General features: G+C 34.5%; 1 protein-coding gene across 1 annotated transcript; it reads right to left on the bottom strand.

Annotated features, from left to right (window-relative positions):
• Window positions 1-8,305: 8,305 nt before the first annotated feature.
• Window positions 8,306-17,165, bottom strand: LOC132549031 (alpha-endosulfine-like). The gene is made up of 3 exons (XM_060212940.1): window positions 16,970-17,165; window positions 14,313-14,426; window positions 8,306-13,521 (listed from the first exon to the last, which is right to left on the bottom strand). Exons 1-3 carry the CDS (start codon window positions 17,111-17,113, stop codon window positions 13,318-13,320), a joined length of 462 nt encoding a protein of 153 aa, XP_060068923.1. The 5' UTR covers window positions 17,114-17,165; the 3' UTR covers window positions 8,306-13,317.
• Window positions 17,166-18,124: the final 959 nt, after the last annotated feature.

The raw sequence follows: 18,124 nt of genomic DNA on the forward strand, positions 1-18,124 counted from the left end.
TACTGATGAGATCATGAAATAAAATCAGAATGTTCCTGATCATTAAGTTATTGAAATATAAATGTTTCAGGAATGTTTCATCCGAATAGAAGTATGTATTTATGTTATATGTCTTAGGAGTGACAAAATTGTTTTAAACAGATATTGTGCGTGTACAACCACGTCACTGACTTGGACTCTGACATGAAATGGTAGAGTTTAAACATTTTAATCCCCGTGTAATATCACATAGGTGAAACTCTCCATATAATTTCTAAACAATAGTTATGTTTGAACATGTTTAAGAAACATAATTGATTTGGTACTCTCTGAACATGATAATGTATCAAACAGCACAATTTTTAAAATTTGAAGATAAAGCGTCAAAACTTGAATAAAAAAAATTCAAGATAATGCGTCAAAAATACACAATTACATCAGTCTGGTCTGGTAAAACTTGTTATTAAAACATTTTTGTTAAATCGTAAAGATGAAGTATTGTAATTACCCGGTTAAAGAACGGTTACTTATTAATAATGGACATAAATACATAATACTTGTATAAACTTGTCTATATATTCATTGCTTAACAGCCAATACAATCAATAAAGCCAAGTTTCTAGTTTCAAAAAAGTTCCATTCACCGAGTTCGAGGTAAAAAACAGGATCTTGAAAAATAGTCGTAAACAAATTTTTTCATTACGTGCTTGTAGTTTTAACGATGAAAAGGTTTATGAATACTTGGCTCTGATGTACCACCATCTTTTCTATCAAGCATGATTCCTCGCACATTACTAGGCTGTGAATATATCGATAAAATGAAGTGTCACAAAAAAGTTCAAGGTTTATGTTGTAGTGAAAAGTTTTAATGTCAGGAAACGTAGATTATTTCCCTTCTTCTCGGTATTATATCTTCATCAGATGTTTCCAATCCATTGTATATATGTAAATTTGTATTGTAAAGTGATGATATAAATATGTCATGTGCGTAACGGAAAAAATATAATAAGTCCCACTCTGACATAATGGTAGAATTATAATTTACATGTCAAAGCCAGTGTGAAATCACATGGGAACTCTCCATTAAATTATAGAAATTATAAAATGTTGATATATGCTAAATGCCTCTTCCAAGAGGAGAGTATATTGTTGATTATTGATTATATTTGTTCGTATTTAAAACTAAATAACTTTATAAAATAACTTATAATGGTTCATACATTACACTGTCCTATCTAAATGTCTCGGGGTTTCAGTATATCATCACTAACGAGTTCTAGAAGTACCAAACAGCTGTATGTCACAGTTTGATCGTTAGTTTGGCTCTACCGTCTCTTTTGTATTTAAAGGTGCCGTTCACTTATCTATGTGTAACATATTTCGTTAATATCTAATTGATCGGATAAAATTAACTATGATCTATTAATCACTGGAGGTTTTGGAAAATCGACTTTTAGTCTTTTACAATCAATAAATCGGATTATCTGGTGTTGTTTGCGGCTCTGAAAGATGGCGTTAAACAAGCCGTGACAAATTACCTATTTTAACTGAAAAGCGATGGAATTCAATACTCATATCATACTTAGTGTGAAAATCATCCGTTTTTTTTATAAAGTTTATAACATTTCCAGGTGTATTTACGACTGTCACAAGGTGTGGTAACGTAAGGATGTCCAAATTGGTGAAAACTAGCAAACCCACTAAGATATGCTAAAAATATACTCATTTATTTACAAACCAAACAAAATAACACATTTACAGAAAACACTAATATCCACGTCGCACACGTCACTACCTCTCATACCTTAGCTCCCAAAGACACTAAAGCCCCTATTCTCAGATATGCTAAACTGTACCTATACACGGAACATAAAATTGATGACGCGATATGTGTCAGTCTTTTCTCCGTGAAGACAGTTCATAATCCGGTTTACACTTGGAACTCCATCCTCTTTCGTTTATAGAGGTCACAGTATAAATGGTCTCCTCAACCCGGGCAAGGTCAACACAAGGTCATACTGTTCTCCAAGGAGGCCTAAGTAAATTCAGTACAACATTACGAGGTTACATCAACTCCTAGGTAGCTTCATCCGGAACACTCCTACAGAAATATGGCACACAGCCCCAAGGAGAGTCCTATTTTACAAAGACATAGCACACAGCCGCTTGGACACACAGTCCTGGACAAACACAGCTTCGAAGCACACAGCTTAGAAAAGAATATTTACAGGCACACAACCATTAGCAACCAGCTAATAAAATTGTCATACTGGACAGACACCACTCCTAGACTCCCCAAAAGCCAACATCATCTGGAAGTAGGCACACAGCCCTCCCAATAGTACTCTGGCAATACATTGAGCCCAGCCTAACACAACCTCCACCGTCGAAGTTCTGTCTGGTACTGTCCAACCCCACCTAGGGTACATAACAAAATACCTGGCACATGCATTCTAACCAGTTTTCTGACTTACCCTGGGAACAGCACATGCATTACAGGTGTATAAATGCACCGTCACAGTTGAGTAACCCCAACAGTAAATAATAGTAACTACAGTAGTAAGGAGTATACTGACAACGTCATTCTGCTATTAAAAGCATATTCAATGTTCGACAGGATGTTCCTTACGGACTTTGGCGCCCACCATAATATGATCTTTATATCAATTCTTTGTAACTTGGATAGTTGCTTTTTTATCTTACTTCGTCTTTTATGTTCTTCTTCATGTGGAATTCGAAAATACTATTAATCCATCAAGTGACTTTCAAGAAATAGCAATGACGAAATGTCCACAGTAAAATCCAAAACGGACCCTTACCCGTCAATTGGATTATCTGATCGACTGAAAATGGACAATGCACTACTAGGGACATAGGGAACCTACATATGAAATTTGAGAATGATCAACCCAAAAAAGCGATAGCAATTAATGATTGTTAAAATCCAATTCCTTTTTTTTCCTGTAGAAGTGATTTAATTTTGCTTAAAGTAAGTAAAGCATTCTCGCATGAAGGGAAATAAATTTTGTATAAAGGGTGGACCTAGAAGGGTCCGGGTCCAACAGGGGAAATAGAGTAAATTCTGTAAAAATCTTATCCTCCTTAGAGAAGGATTGGATTTTGCCCAAATTTTGTCTGAAGCAATCTTTGGTGAAGAGGAATATTTTTTTTATGAATGTTGGGTCTCAACCCACTGGCGCGGGAGGGGAGGGACCCTAAAGAAGAATTCAAGCATTTTTTTTTTAAACATACTGTCCCTGTAGGAATGATCGGATTTTGCAAGGAGGGCGGATACTTCAAAATCCCACTCCGCCTTTAGAAATGAATGTTTAAGCTCCGATTCGGTTCGCAGCATTCTTAGGTGAAAGGGAATCAGTCTTGTGTAGATGGTGGATCCTGGCCCCCTGGGGTAGGAAGGGCTTGGCTCAATAGGGGAAAATTGAATATATTCTTCAAACCGTACTCCTCCTGTAGGAATGATTGGTTTTTTTGTTCAAATTTGGTCTTAAGCATTCATTGGTGAAGGGGAATGATGTTTTACATGGTGATAGAAGATGAGTGTTGACCACCTTTAGCAGGAAGGGAAGCGACAAACAGGGGAAATAGAACAAATTCCAATAATGCTGCGTCTTCTGTAGGATTACCTGGACGTTGGCTCGATTTGATTTGGAGCATTCTTGGTTGAAAATGAATCGATCATGCGTAAACGGTAGACATGGACTGATAGCGATGATTGGGTTCTATTACGTTTGTCGAAGTTATGCTTAGGTTCAATTTGTATGGATGGGAAGGGTTCCCGGGTGGGAGGGGTTCCCGCGCTCAAAACAGGAAAAAGATCAAACTCTTTAAAATCATTTCGGTGTTGGAATGATTCAAATTTGTCCAGATTTGATCTGAATCATCATGTGGCGAAAAGAACTTGGTTTTGTACATAAAGTGCATCTAGCTTTTAAAATCCTTTAAAATACTACTTCTCCTGTAGGAATGATCAGATCTTGCCCAAATCTGATGTGAAGAGAAATCGAATGTGTATATACGCCACCATGATAACACCAGGAAATACCTTACGTCATCATAATCACATACATAATCAATCTCCGCCACCAAGATCACACCAAGAAATACCGAAAGCCATCACGATCACACCAAGAAATACCGAAAGCCATCACGATCACACACAGAAATACCGAAAGCCATCACGATCACACACAGAAATAATCTATGCCAACCTGATCACACAAGGAAATCCTTTATGCCACAATAATCCCATTTAGAATTAATATACGCTACCATGATCACACCAGAAAATACCTTTCGCCATCATAATACCAAACAGAAGTATTCTACGTCACCATAATTACACCAAGGAATAGACTTCGCCTTCATAACCACACAAAAAAATTATCCAAGCCACCATGGTTCACACACAGAATTAATCTACGCCAACCTGATGACACAAGAAAGTACCTTATGCAACAATAATCACTCACAGAAATAGTCTATGCCGCCATGATCACACCAGGAAAATGCTTACGCCATACAGCGTATACCACGGCAAACGCATTTTCATGTCGGATACTCAAATCAAGCATAGCTGGAAATTTATTCATACTTTCTGTATCTGTGGTGGCTGATATGGGACATCGTAATATCGCTTCGTTTAATGGGAAGCGAGATTGCGATATTACGATAGCACGGTGCGATATCACAATAGCACGATGCGATATCACGATATCACGATAACATGATGCGCTGTCGTGGTCTCGCATCGCGCTATCGTGTTATCACTTCTTGCTATCGTGATATCGCATCGTGGTATCGTGATATCGCAATCTCGCTTCCCATTAAACGAAGCGATATTATTAAATTATAAAAATTTAACATCATGCCTTTATAATGAGGTAATCTAATGAACAATATCAACCGCGGCTACACCTCGAAAATGTACTGCTTTATACAAATTACCTTTCACTGTATACATTTCAAGTAATGAGCCAAATGATTTGATAAAAATACATGTATTTGGTGCACTGAAAACGGAAATGTTTTTTATTTCAAGGATTTATATTCGTTTTTGACAAGGAAACTTGCTTCATGTTTTTACATAACAAAATTCAACCGTATGCTGTAGAGAAACTTGCTGTACACTTTCCACAATTTAATCTACAATTTAAGAAAACTGTCACACTGAGTGTGGAAATGCGTGATAATATATGCTATTATGTCACGATTGTTGTTATATGTTTATACAAGAAATATCACGTGATCAGCTCTGGCGTGTACTTTGCACGGTAAAAGACAGATGTCTAATTACCGTTCACTTCACGTTCTTGGTGGTAACCCTACCTGATTTATCTCCAGATGATCTGGAGAATTTTAGAAATAACTCGTTCATTGCCATCACACAAATCCTTCAATACAGTGGTCTGTTGTAATATGATCATACATCAGCATTTTCTGGTAGGTTTGTGTACGACTATTTACGCTGAATTTTCGCTCTTTCAATCTATCATACACACATCATTGCATGATGAGCGAAAGACTATCCGAAAGATGCGTCAGAATGTTCATGTACTTGTATATCTGTGTAAGTCTGTAAGTACCTGCGAGCGGGTTTCTTTTTTCAATGTTTCGAACTGGTGTTAAAGTTTCCCGTCTATTTCTGTAACTCTTCATCGTTGGAGGAAATAAAGGAAATAATAACAAAAGGACTAGCGGCCTTGACAGGTCACCTGAAATAAGCAATATTGAATATAAAGGTTATCGGTAAAGTAACTTTAAAGTGTCATGAAAAATGATAGTAAGCCAGTGTCAATACATGCATACCATCAAAACTATCATCCTATACTATTAAATCCTACAGTTATTTCCAGCGGGTAATATACTCAACAATCTATTTTTCGTATATTAAATACAGTAAAATTTAGTCCCTACCAACAGAGAAATGTGAGACCCTGGGGTCATGAAATTCACAATTTTAGTAAGCACCTTACAATGCTTCCATCCATGAAAAGCATTTGATTTTACCATATACCTGAGTGTTGAGAGGATTTTTGAAATCTGAGTAAATTTTACCCCTTTTGACCTCTCCAATCAGCCCCTGGGGATTCACCTGGATCAATTATTAGCAAACCATCAACCTGTCATCCTCCATTCATAATTTAAACCAAGTTTGAAATATTTCCAATGAAAATTGAACAAATTATAGTCAAAAATTTAATTTTCCTATATAAACAATGGTAAAATTTACCATCTCCCCTCAGGGAAATGCAAGACCCTTTAACAATTTAACCCCCTTTGGCCCCTCCCATCAGCCCCTGGGGGGTCAACCAGGATCAATATTAACAGACCATCAAGTCATCATCCTCTATTCATAAATCTAACCAAGACTGAAATATTTCCAATAGAAATTACAGAAAAAATATTTTTAATGTATAAACTATAGTAAAATTTACCCCCATCCCCACAGGGAAATGTGATACCCTTGGGCCATGAAATTCACTATTTCGTAAACCACCTGAAGATGCTTCCATCCATGCAGATCATTTGATTCTGGGTATTGAGAAGAATTTTTAAATTTTAGTCAATTTGACCCCTTTTGGCCCCACCCCTCAGACCCCGAAGCCATAGGGACTATATAATTCACTATCCTGTTTCATCTTCAGCCAAGGAAGGGTTCTACAAAATTTCACTGAAATCGAATATGGAGATTTTGAGGAGAAGTCGCAAATGGTAGCAGGAAAAAATTTGTGTGTTTAAAAATTTCCATTGATTTCTGACATGTGATTGCCATGGTTACCGACTGAAAAACTGAAATTGCAAAAAATACTGCTAATTCCAACCTAACACTACAACTTTATAGGAGACATTTATTTCTGAACACCTGTCTTAAAATCAACAACACTGTCATGGTAACAAACTACTTACATTTCGGCAAATTCCAACTCCTTCACAACATAACCACATCTAAACACTATGAAAATTTGACTACCTGCAAAGCTAGTTTTTGGTGCATACACAGATTCGAGACTGCCCAAACAGTAATCTCCAACACAAAGCTAAAATATTATTCTGAAAAAAAATGAAACCCCACATTGTCCACTTTTACATGACAAGATCAATTTTAGCAAGGATTTAATTTTTAAATCTTAAATAAAACCTTTATAATGGGGTAATCTAATTAACAAAAAAATCACCCATGGCCACACCAAGAAACTGTGTACTGCTACCAATGTTAAATTATTAACAGATGCACAATGCACTACACACCATGCATGATGAAGGTGATCATAATACTAGTAGTAGGTCAACATGAGATTTTGGTGACCTGAAAATAATTCCTATCAAAGCTTAATTGAAGTTGGTAAATTAATTTTGGAAAAATTGTCTAAAATGTCAGTTATTTAGTGACTTTCTACAGACTTTGGACAATGTAGGACAGAAATAGCAAACGCCACTCGGGTCGCTTGATACTTTCCATTTTAATCAAAGTAGTAAGTCATGCTTGTTGCTTGGAAACGTTTTTCTTGTTTTTGAGTGTGGTAAAAATGTCTGGACATTGTTTCTGGAAATTATTATAAGCCATTTATAATAAAATCAGTTTGTTTTTCAATAAATTACTTAATTTAGGCCCCAAATTCAGTTTGTGGACTTATTGATTTTACCCAAATCCTTATCATTATTATTCTTTCATCTTCTTCCACTTTCCGTCATACAGTTTCAGTTGTACAAACAATTTCCATTTTCTGATTTGGCAAGGTGGTCACCATTTTCTGGTTCATTGCTGTGTTTTACTGGTTGATGGCCCTAATGATCTTTTATGTGTTGACGGGCCATTAAGAATGTAATAACAATTTTCTTGTTCCTGATAAGCTGATAACTTTATACCGATAAATTTTTGTTTTTGTGAGTAAGACACTCTCAAATGTTACCTAAAAATAACATTGTCATTGAAACAGCTGCCAAATGCAAGCTTCTGGCTGGTCAGAATTCAGATAATGTCAGATTTTAGTGAAATTTGGTATACACAGAACAAATGGCTGACCAGGGGGTTGTACTCTTACAGGTGCATGTCAGGGTTTGCCATCACCGTCAAGTTTACTGTTTAAAATTTCAAATGTGTCTTGTTCCACAGACATTCCTTTCCTACATCGAAGAACAAAAGGACTTTAATAAGCGTCATTCATGACTGGAAGGGCAGTTTGGAGGATTTTTGTAACCGGTTCCATGATCGTTAATACATAAGCTTGGTGATGATGATTCGGTTTGGAGACACGAGAAGAAACACTTTAAAATACATTCTATCAATAATAACTCCAACATAAAGAGGGATGACAAGATGTATTTATCAACACATCTACAATAACAAAATAACTATATCCAACAAAATACATGTACTGTACATTTATCCTCTCAGCTTTCTTACAAACAACAGAGTTCCCTCTCAAACCATTCAAACACTGACTACACAGTGTGACCAGTTATCATGTGCATTACACACGTATGTATCAACATACTACGAAATACTACAAGTGGCAAAAATGTGCTGATGTTTAGAATATGTACAAATGATTAATTAGTTAATCGCATGCTCTCTCCCTTTTATTTAATCTAATCTATTTGAAAATATAATATCTTGAACATGTTTTTGGGAAGAAAAAAAATTACCATTCATGAATAAATTCTTCTAATTTTAAAAACTTTTCATTATAGTTCACATTTCTTCTGCGAAAAATATGCCAAGATAAAATATCACATAAAGTATCATCTGGATGATTTTTTTTACCTGAAGTTAGCTTTAGAATTCCTGATTATTCAGTTTGTACAGCAATATGATTTAGTGGCATTGCATGATGATTTTTGCTGTGGACGCTACGTAGTATTGGAAATAGTTGTTTCATTGGAAAGTCACCCTTGTTTGTAACAAAAAATTGTTACAATACAGTTATGCAACAACTACTACATAATAGGTTTTTACTATAAGAATTTGAATAATGCTTTTTAATGTTTCTGTCGATATTTCATGTTTGATTTAAGCTTGATATTTCTAGCTTTTTGTTGCTATAAATGTAAAAATCTTGTAATAAAAGCGGATCTTCTATCATCTGTTATAATATGATATCATCACAATAGCTCAAAAGCATTTGCTTTCTTCCATTTTTCCATTTTGAAAAATGTTTAAAACTCAAAATCAATGACTGAATTATATGAAAATATATGAAAATAATCAAAATTCAGGAAAAACTTCCAACACTTAAACTAATCCTTGTGCAAATAAATTAAAGAATTCAGTTTTTCAAGTTGCTTGAAAAATGCCCATTGATTCTAAATCCAAATTAAAGGCAGGCTGTCCCACAACAGAACTGTGCACATGGTAACTTTTAGAAAAATTCTAAAATTACTTTTCAAATTGACTTTACAATGAGATGCTTTTCTATTCTTAACACAACATTAGACATGAAATCTGTCACTGGTTTACCTATCACTTTGTACATGCATCTTGTTTCTGAAAGGGTCCAACAAACTCAACCAACAATAATGGATGTATATAAACCATTTCACTTAAATAACACCACAATAATTTATTCATTTATAGATATCACATCAGGGCTACAATATCTTTTATCTATTTCTCCAAGACATTGGGTAGTTATGAATAAATGTTTTTGCAACAAAAATACATGTTTTTTCATACACTTTAAAGAACACATTTGTTACTAGCATAGTAAATTTTTATAACGTTCACATAAAATGATAATTATCATCTAAACAAAACCCTACTTATAAGAGACTTGAGCACACCTAAAATAAACATAAGTTGAAGTCATCATATGAATGCCTACCAAACCACTATATACTGGCTTTATCAATATTCCTAAGGTGTTGGAAACAATTCTCACTGACATTGTTGTAGATTTTATCATAGCTTTATCAATATCTTTACAACATTTCTATATAAAGTATCTCTTTCAACTACTAACCATTGAAATAACCTGTTCTTGAGTTAATTTTGCAGAAAGAAGTTTTCATGAAATTTAACAGATACCATTAACATTCTATTACTAAATACCTGAATCTAGTCAAAATACAATACAGGAGTGAATGCATACGCTTTTAACATCTAAATATCACAACTAAAGAATACTGTTGTAAATAGAATTACTAATGTGCATTTTTTAGGTCAAATCCAGTTTTACATTACTCACACTACCCTTGACAAAAAAATGTTTCTTCTGATTTCTCAACTTTGCGTCAATTCCTGATGACATATTCATCACTCTGATATAGCCCCAATGTCTTACTGATGTAGCACCACGTTACACAAAAAATCAGAGGGAAAATATCAAATTTCAACGCAACAATTATTTTCAATGAATATTCAGTTTGTACTTCTGAGGAATGCAGACAACCCATATTACAGAACAAGGATAAGATTAACAGAAAAGTACAAAAACTAACAAACTTCATCACCAAATTGACATAAGCACGTACATAGATTTGACATAAAAAAATTTTGATGAAAAAGCTCTATTTAGCTTCAGAAAAAATCTGTCTTTTTTTCATTCCCATAACACTCATATTTATATACCTGGTATCTGCACATCTTTGGAAAAAAGAACACACACAAGAAAAATGTTAAATTTATCATCAAACTTGACTTGGGGAACTGTTAAAATTTCATCTGACCAACCTGGATAATCAAACTGATTCAAAAACCTTTACTGTAAATCAACTTTCTTCAGTGTGCTATTTACTTTTTTGCAATCAAAGCAAATTTTGATCGCTATGAATTTAAACATTGATAAAGAACACTGATTTTGATAATTTACATTTTTGCATTATAAAATTGCTTTTTTACCTAATATGTAGTTTACCCTGAATCTATGTGCACAGTAGTATATGATGCATTTCATAAAATTTGTCAAATTTAGTTTCAGACAAATTATTCCCTTGTCTGTTTGATTACAAGGAGTTCTTGTTTGGTAAAAGTAACATTTGGATGGAGATTTGCAGCATGTTTGAATTTTATGGCTTCATTGCCTTTTTCCAGAGCCATGTAAGCTTTAAAATGACTGTAAAATCAACCTTTGTGTTGCTTTCTAAACATACAAACAAAAACAAAAAACACCTAGTGAATTTTGTTGTGTTCACCTTAAATTAATTACAGTTGAATCAATATTCATTTGTAGAGCTTAGGGAGTTCTAAAAGAAAATATATTACAGGCTAAGCACTTTTGGATAGGGCACTCTATACAAAAGTTATAATGTCTGCAAACTGTTCAACGTGACAAGCTTCAACTTCAGTAATCATCTCCATCCACCTCAAGTTTTGTATGACAATCTATGATATTCAGAAGCACTTGATAACATGGAGACTTTAATCACAACAATTGGAACAGATGATCATCACTCAGGACTAATGAAATCAGTATAAAGACAAAACAAGTTTGCTGTGAAAAAGATAAAACAGTTATGAAGAATTTAGGTTACAGTACAAAACATACTCTTATAGGATACGAAAGCAACAAAATTAATAATTCACTTAAGTTTCATATAAAACCTAGATTTGATGGATAGAAATATTCATTATAACTGTACAAATGCACACACAATTTGGGAATGCTATCATGTATTTATGAAAATATGAAGCAATGTGAGTAAAAGAAACTCAGTAAGTCAAGACATTTACCCATATTTCATGATAATTCTCATTTTCCTATTAGCACTGCGGTGTTCCAGAGAATTTTTTTTAATATTCTTCGACAACAAATGCTCACTTGATCACATTATCTACAACAGGCTGAATGTCTACCCATAATTGCACATAATGTTATGTAGACGTCATTTGGCATTTTGCGACTATCTACCCAATACTTGCCAGCCATCATGTCATTTTAATGAAATGCATGTTTGCCAGTTCACATAATTTGAGTGATAAACTAAGGATGACCACTGATCCTCTTGTCCTATCAAAAAATGTAATAAATCATTGAGAAACAAAAGGAATAGACCTCAATCAGAGAAGACCTGATCTTAATAAAGGTATTATTTTTACATTCTGCACTATCATATGATGTTCACATTTAACTTCAATAAAAGTCAGTAACTTTCATATATGTATTTTATAGCACTAAATGCTCATTCCTGAATCAACATACAAAAAAATCTAGATTGCTTTATAATGTTTTGTTAGGTGAAGACTTTTCTAAGACAAACACACCAAATTATACATATTCCTATCAATATTACATCTGGAACTGTACAATGATATGTTGTTAAATGTATTGTAACAGTTACATATACATAACATATAAAGATTCAAAAGAATCGAATTACTAAAACAAAAAAAAAACAAGAAATGAAAAAATGAGGTCTACTGGGACTCACCTGGCAATGCGAAAATTGCTTAATCAAAACTACAGAAAAAAACAGTGAATGTTTATATCTATTTTCCCATTGGCCCAGTTCCCTATACCCCTTGATGGTCAGCAAAACCATTTATCAGACCCACCATTCATACAAAATTGCTTCCTATTCATCTAAGAATACTTCTTGCAAATTTTTGTTAAAATCTGCTTAGATTTAATGACCAACTATTGTTTTCAAAAAGCTGTTGACAGACCTCAGATGAAAAAAAACCCATTTTCAGTACTATGATCTTTCAGACTAGGTGAGGTAAAAAATTGCTTGACAAGCAGAAATTAACTAACATCTATATAAAGTTATGTGCAAAGCATATAAAGTAAGAAGTCAAAGTTGACTACAGGAGTCAATTACTGCTCTTACCTAAAACTTTATCATTATTGACTGAAGCATCCAATCATGCAATCAATATAGATGGGCCTTAGTCAAAGATGACAAAGTAAATCAATCATTACTCCTAAAACTGAATCATTATATAGAGTGCAGCACTAGTTGACTATAATAGTCAATCACGACTAAAAGTAGACAATATATTTAAATACTACTGACATGTTGAAATTGACTATGGTGCCCCATCAACCACAGTATGTACCTGTGTCAATATTAAATGGAGCAACACTGTTTAATTTTGAATTCAAGCTGTATGTAAACCGCAGATTACACTCCTGTTAATGACGACTGCATGTAGTCACATCAGTTAGATCCTGTATCTAAGTTAACAAATCTGTGGTGAGAGACGATGATCCTCATTACGGTGGAAGTGATTAATGTTGATCAGCATAAACATCCTGTCAGTAACAGTAACCAATAAATCACCGAATACAGCTCACTCCCACAGATAAGATTTTCATGTAAAATGCATTGCCATGTATTTCTAATATCTGATTATAGAGGATCAGTTCAGAGTGCTTGTGTTCATATCAGTGGGCCAGCCAGCTGTCCAGATGCAAGTTTACTTGTAGCTAATGAGGCTTTTCGAGGAGGGAGATTTTCTGGAGTAGGGATGGCATCTCCGATGGATTCCTGTAATATCATCTTCTTTTCTTTGGGAGCCAAAGGGATCTTTGGGTTGTTCACTTTTGCTTGTGCCATCATATAATCTCCAGAATCAAAATATTTCTGCAGAAAGATACACATTTATATATATACAAGTATTAAGGCAATACTATTCACAACTGGTAACTCTTCAAACTGCTACACACAAAATTAGGGATACAAAGTAGGACATAAACTGCAGAAAATTTTTGACCTAAATGTGATATGCCTACAACATTTTAAGAAGTCTTTCCCATACAAATGAAGGTCATTAACATGGATCAGCAAGTGCTGTAAAAGATATGGACAGTGTCATGGACTTATGGACCGCATGCATGTCCTGTTTACATTTCAACAGCCACAAGAATTTGGCAATTAATCAAACATAAATGTTGATCTTTCATAATTTCCATATAAAAAAATTTACACTTATCACCAGTCATGTTCATATCAGATGCGATCAATTTCACAATAACTTCTGTGAAAAAAAAAAACAACAACAAACAAGCAAAATGAAAAACTTCAAATTTTTGATTTCAGTTTATGGCTGTTCCTACTTTTTTCAAAAAAACAAAATACAGAATGTGTCAACTCCTAACAGATCAGGGCCTGTATCCATGAAACCATTCTAATGCTCAAACAGAGATTTTGTGTTCAAGCAAACTTTTTTATAATTCACCTAAATCATATAAAATAATACAAATGTCAAATTTAAACCTTGAATATAGCTTTGACTTGAAGTCCTTTCAAAATGGTTTTTAAATCTTCGGCAAAATCAGTGTTATTTATTAATCTTTAACTTAAACAAGACAAAGCTTGAGCATGAGAACGGTTTCATTAATACGGGCCCAGATGTTATTCAAACTGGATATTACCCTTTGCTGCATCCTCTTAGCCAGCAGAGCTGATCCTCCAGCTTTGGAGTTGAAATTGGGGTATTTACTCTTGAGCTTTTTCTCTTCTCTCTTCTCTTCCTGAATCATTTCCTCCTATAGACACAAACACATGCTGTCTTTATTACAGTTTCTAAAGCCAATAACAGGATGAACAGATCACTAGATACCAAATAGTTGTCTTACTTACAATATATGAGAAAGGCTTCTTAAATGTTCCGATTACATGTCAGATTTGTAGTAAACTTGATTATATCTTCTCCGTTTCCTAAACCACCTTTCCCTTCCTATCTGTCTCACTCAGTAATACTTTACTCTCAGCTTTAAGGTTGAGCATCCACCAAAGTAAGGATAGGTTCTATCTCCAGACCAAGACAAACCAAAGTCTAACATGACAACTAATGGATCTGCATTGACCACCTGCTTTTCAGAGGGCCAGTGTCAAATATATTCATATAAATTTTGAAACCAGCATGTTTAATTGCACTGCCAGGTAAAGTTTATTTGTCCAAAACTTTTTTGAACTGAGAGACACTGTTGCAAAGTTGTTCAGTTCATGTACAATTTATGGAAAGGTGAAAACATTTGACTGTTGTAAGACAGTTGAACCCAGTAATCTTGAATACAGATTCAGGTCATCTCATTTAGTAACTTAAATTTGTAGATCTTCATCTATTAAGTCTATGAAATAAATACTATGACCCTGTGACCTTTTGGTAATCGAGAATCAGCTGTTTTAGTATAAATCTGGTGAACAACCCAATGACCACTCTATAATAAGCTGACTTGACCTTTTGACCCAGGTGAGCAAACCAGAGGTCCATAGGGCCTGTATTGCTCTCTTGGCCGTTTTGATTCCTCTTCACCCAAGAATGCTTCAGGACAAACTTGGTCATAATCCAATCATTCTTACAGGAGGAATAGAATTTTATATAATTTGTTCCATTTCCCCTCTTGGACCCCACCAATCAAACCCAATAGGTTGGAGACTAACCCAGAACAAAACATGATCATTCATATTGGAGTAGGTTTTAAAGGATTTGCTTTATTTCCCCTCTTGCCATAGGAGGTTGAGACTCAATCGTTTATACAAAACTGGTTCCCTCAGTATGCTTCAGACCTAATTTGGTTGATATGATACCACAAAATTTTCTCTTCTTAATTAAATGATAACTAAATATCATTTACAAATAAATCATTATGAAAAATTTATAAACACCAATCAATATCTTAACACCAAATTTAATTCAAATCATCAAATTGGACAAAGTGGAGTTTTATGTGTTCTGTGAAAAGCAACTTCAAGGTAGCCAATATGCTGACAATACATAGCATTGGACACAGAAATATTATGTTTTTTTCGGAAAGGTATTCTTAAATAATGAATCAGAACGTATCATAATCATCCGAAAGTCGTAGCAGAATATATGTTACATATTGAGATTTAAACATGTACTTTCTTCAAAAATCCTTTAGATATTCCATGCTGTACAAACAATGTTGTACAAACAGTTACCAATAGACATCTGTCCTGTATGACCAATGGTACAACTCCAGAAGAAGTTACTTCTCCCTGTGTTATATACATCTCTGATTGTGGCCAGTTATTTTCAAAAAGCATTCCTGTACAGGGTTTTCCATAATTTTGTTAGTAGTGGGCTGTGTAGTGAAAGTAGGAGGCTGGCCTGCCATGTACGTGTAGTCGTGTATGGAACATTATTACAGAACTGGATTGGTGTAGGCGGCCAAATAATCAAAGTAGCGGGTCAAACTGGCCGGTGACCGGCTCTTATGGAAAACCCTGTCTGTACCATAATTGTGTTCAAAGATGGAGCCTCTGTTATAGGATGGTGTGTTGTGCAATCAAATTTTATATCATCAATGCAAATCCAAGGAAATTTAGTGGAACTGGACTGATCGAGATGATGGTCCACAAAACAGGTATCTCAATTGGTATAGCATCTGATTAGAGTTCTGAGGGTTCCAAATTCAAACCCTGGTTTGGCCATGCATTTTTCTGTTCCCATTCCATTTCATTACATATTCAAACAGGGGAGAAGATAAAGGAGGGCATTAAAAATGCAGCAGACTGGATTGATCACTGGGGCTTGCAACAATGTCTGTACATATATATTTGCTATCCCCTGTGAATCAGTTGCCAATGACACGGTATTTCAATTGGTAAATCATACATCTAAGAGTTTAAAGAGTCATGGTTCAAACCCCAGTCTCACACATTACTTTTTCCCTCCTACTACAGATCATGTTCCCATCTTGGATAAAAGTAGTGTTAGGCAGATACCGAAAATCAGATGACTCGCACGACAGAAGTTACAGAAAAACAAACTATTAGAAATGAAGGAAATAACAGTTATAATGAAAAAAAAAACCCATTGCGTGAAATGAAAATGTGCCCTTCAGTATTCCCTCAAGTCAGAATCTCATGATCTGAACTTAAATAAAGGTTAAAATGTTGGATTAATTTATAAAACGTATGTTACTTCTCTGAAAAAGAATGCCGGTATAATTTCCAATAAATGTAATCGTCGTGTCGCTATCAATCAGGGACATATAAATGAGTTTAAATAAACATTTTATAAACTCGTTTAAATCATCAAAGAAATGTGTGTGTTTCGTACCCTTGTTGACATCTTCTTTGGGGGTGCTGGATGAACAAACTCCCCCTTTGGTGTCGGTGATTCTCTCTGCTCTTCCTGGTTGTCGTTGTCAGGTACAGTTTTGTCGCCTGACATTTGCTCAGTAGACAAATCTTCCGAAGACATGTTTGTTTTATCACAAAGCCTCACGACAGAATTTGAGCGCCACTTGCTCGATATACCAAAATATGGCGACTAGTGACGTCATGTAAATATTATCCAATCATTGCTTTTACAATTATAAACTTCAAAATGTCCGCGCCCAGTGATTAGTTATTTCCTTATATTTTGTGTAATCCATCGATTGGATTTTATAATGAAAGGATTATGGTTATTTTCCAGCTTTCTGATAGCCATGACAAACTAATTCACAGAACACATATGATATTTTTCGTAATTGACCATGGGTTGTAATAAAAAATTCGAAGTCGTGTAACTTGTCGACCAAGGGAGATAACTGAAATCTTCCATAGACCACGACCTTAGATTTATTTCCAAGCCCTTAATAAAAGTTACAAAATACGTGACGAGGGATTCGTATTTTACCAAAGAATGGTCCACATGGTGAATAGTATACCATCGGCGTGATTTCAATCGCGGTATTGTAACAATACATCATTTTCAGTAACAGGTCATTAATGCGGGAGTTATCCCCCTTGGTCCAGCAATAAAACATGATATAAAAACTTCATCCTAAATATATTTTCTATTCCAATCAGAGGAAACGCGTGGAAAGATTTACACATAGCTAGTGTGATGACAGAAATGACAAATATTATCAGAGACGTATATAACACATGTGTGATATTATGTACTATATTTTTTAGAATTGTGTTACTTATACCACGTTTTTATTTTTTCAGATACGATTCTTCAAAAATATCAATTTTCAACATTTTTTTGTTTTACTAAAGAAAAAACTTAAAATTAACTACTGGCAAAATGTTATTGTGATAATTAAAATAAGGGTAATTGCTTTTATGAACAAGATAAAACAATTAATATACAATAACCAACCATAGGTAATACTCGGAATTGAAGTGTGGACTTTGCACTGACCGGTTTGACCAGAGTCATTTTAAGTGAGGCTCATTTTCGTTACAAAAATATTATATTAATAACCAGAGACGTATATAT

This window comes from Ylistrum balloti, unplaced genomic scaffold, assembly GCF_031769215.1.
Source record: "Ylistrum balloti isolate Yb309-2 unplaced genomic scaffold, AGI_CSIRO_Ybal_v1 Utg370038, whole genome shotgun sequence".
NCBI classification, from domain to species: domain Eukaryota; kingdom Metazoa; phylum Mollusca; class Bivalvia; order Pectinida; family Pectinidae; genus Ylistrum; species Ylistrum balloti.

Coding starts and splice junctions, on each gene's coding strand:
- LOC132549031 (XM_060212940.1), bottom strand. CDS start 17,113: ATGTCTTCGGAAGATTTGTCTACTGAGCAAATGTCAGGCGACAAAACT. Junction 14,427..16,969: donor CAAAGAAGATGTCAACAAGG/GTACGAAACACA, acceptor TTGTGTCTATAG/GAGGAAATGATTCAGGAAGA. Junction 13,522..14,312: donor CTAAGAGGATGCAGCAAAGG/GTAATATCCAGT, acceptor ATCTTTCTGCAG/AAATATTTTGATTCTGGAGA.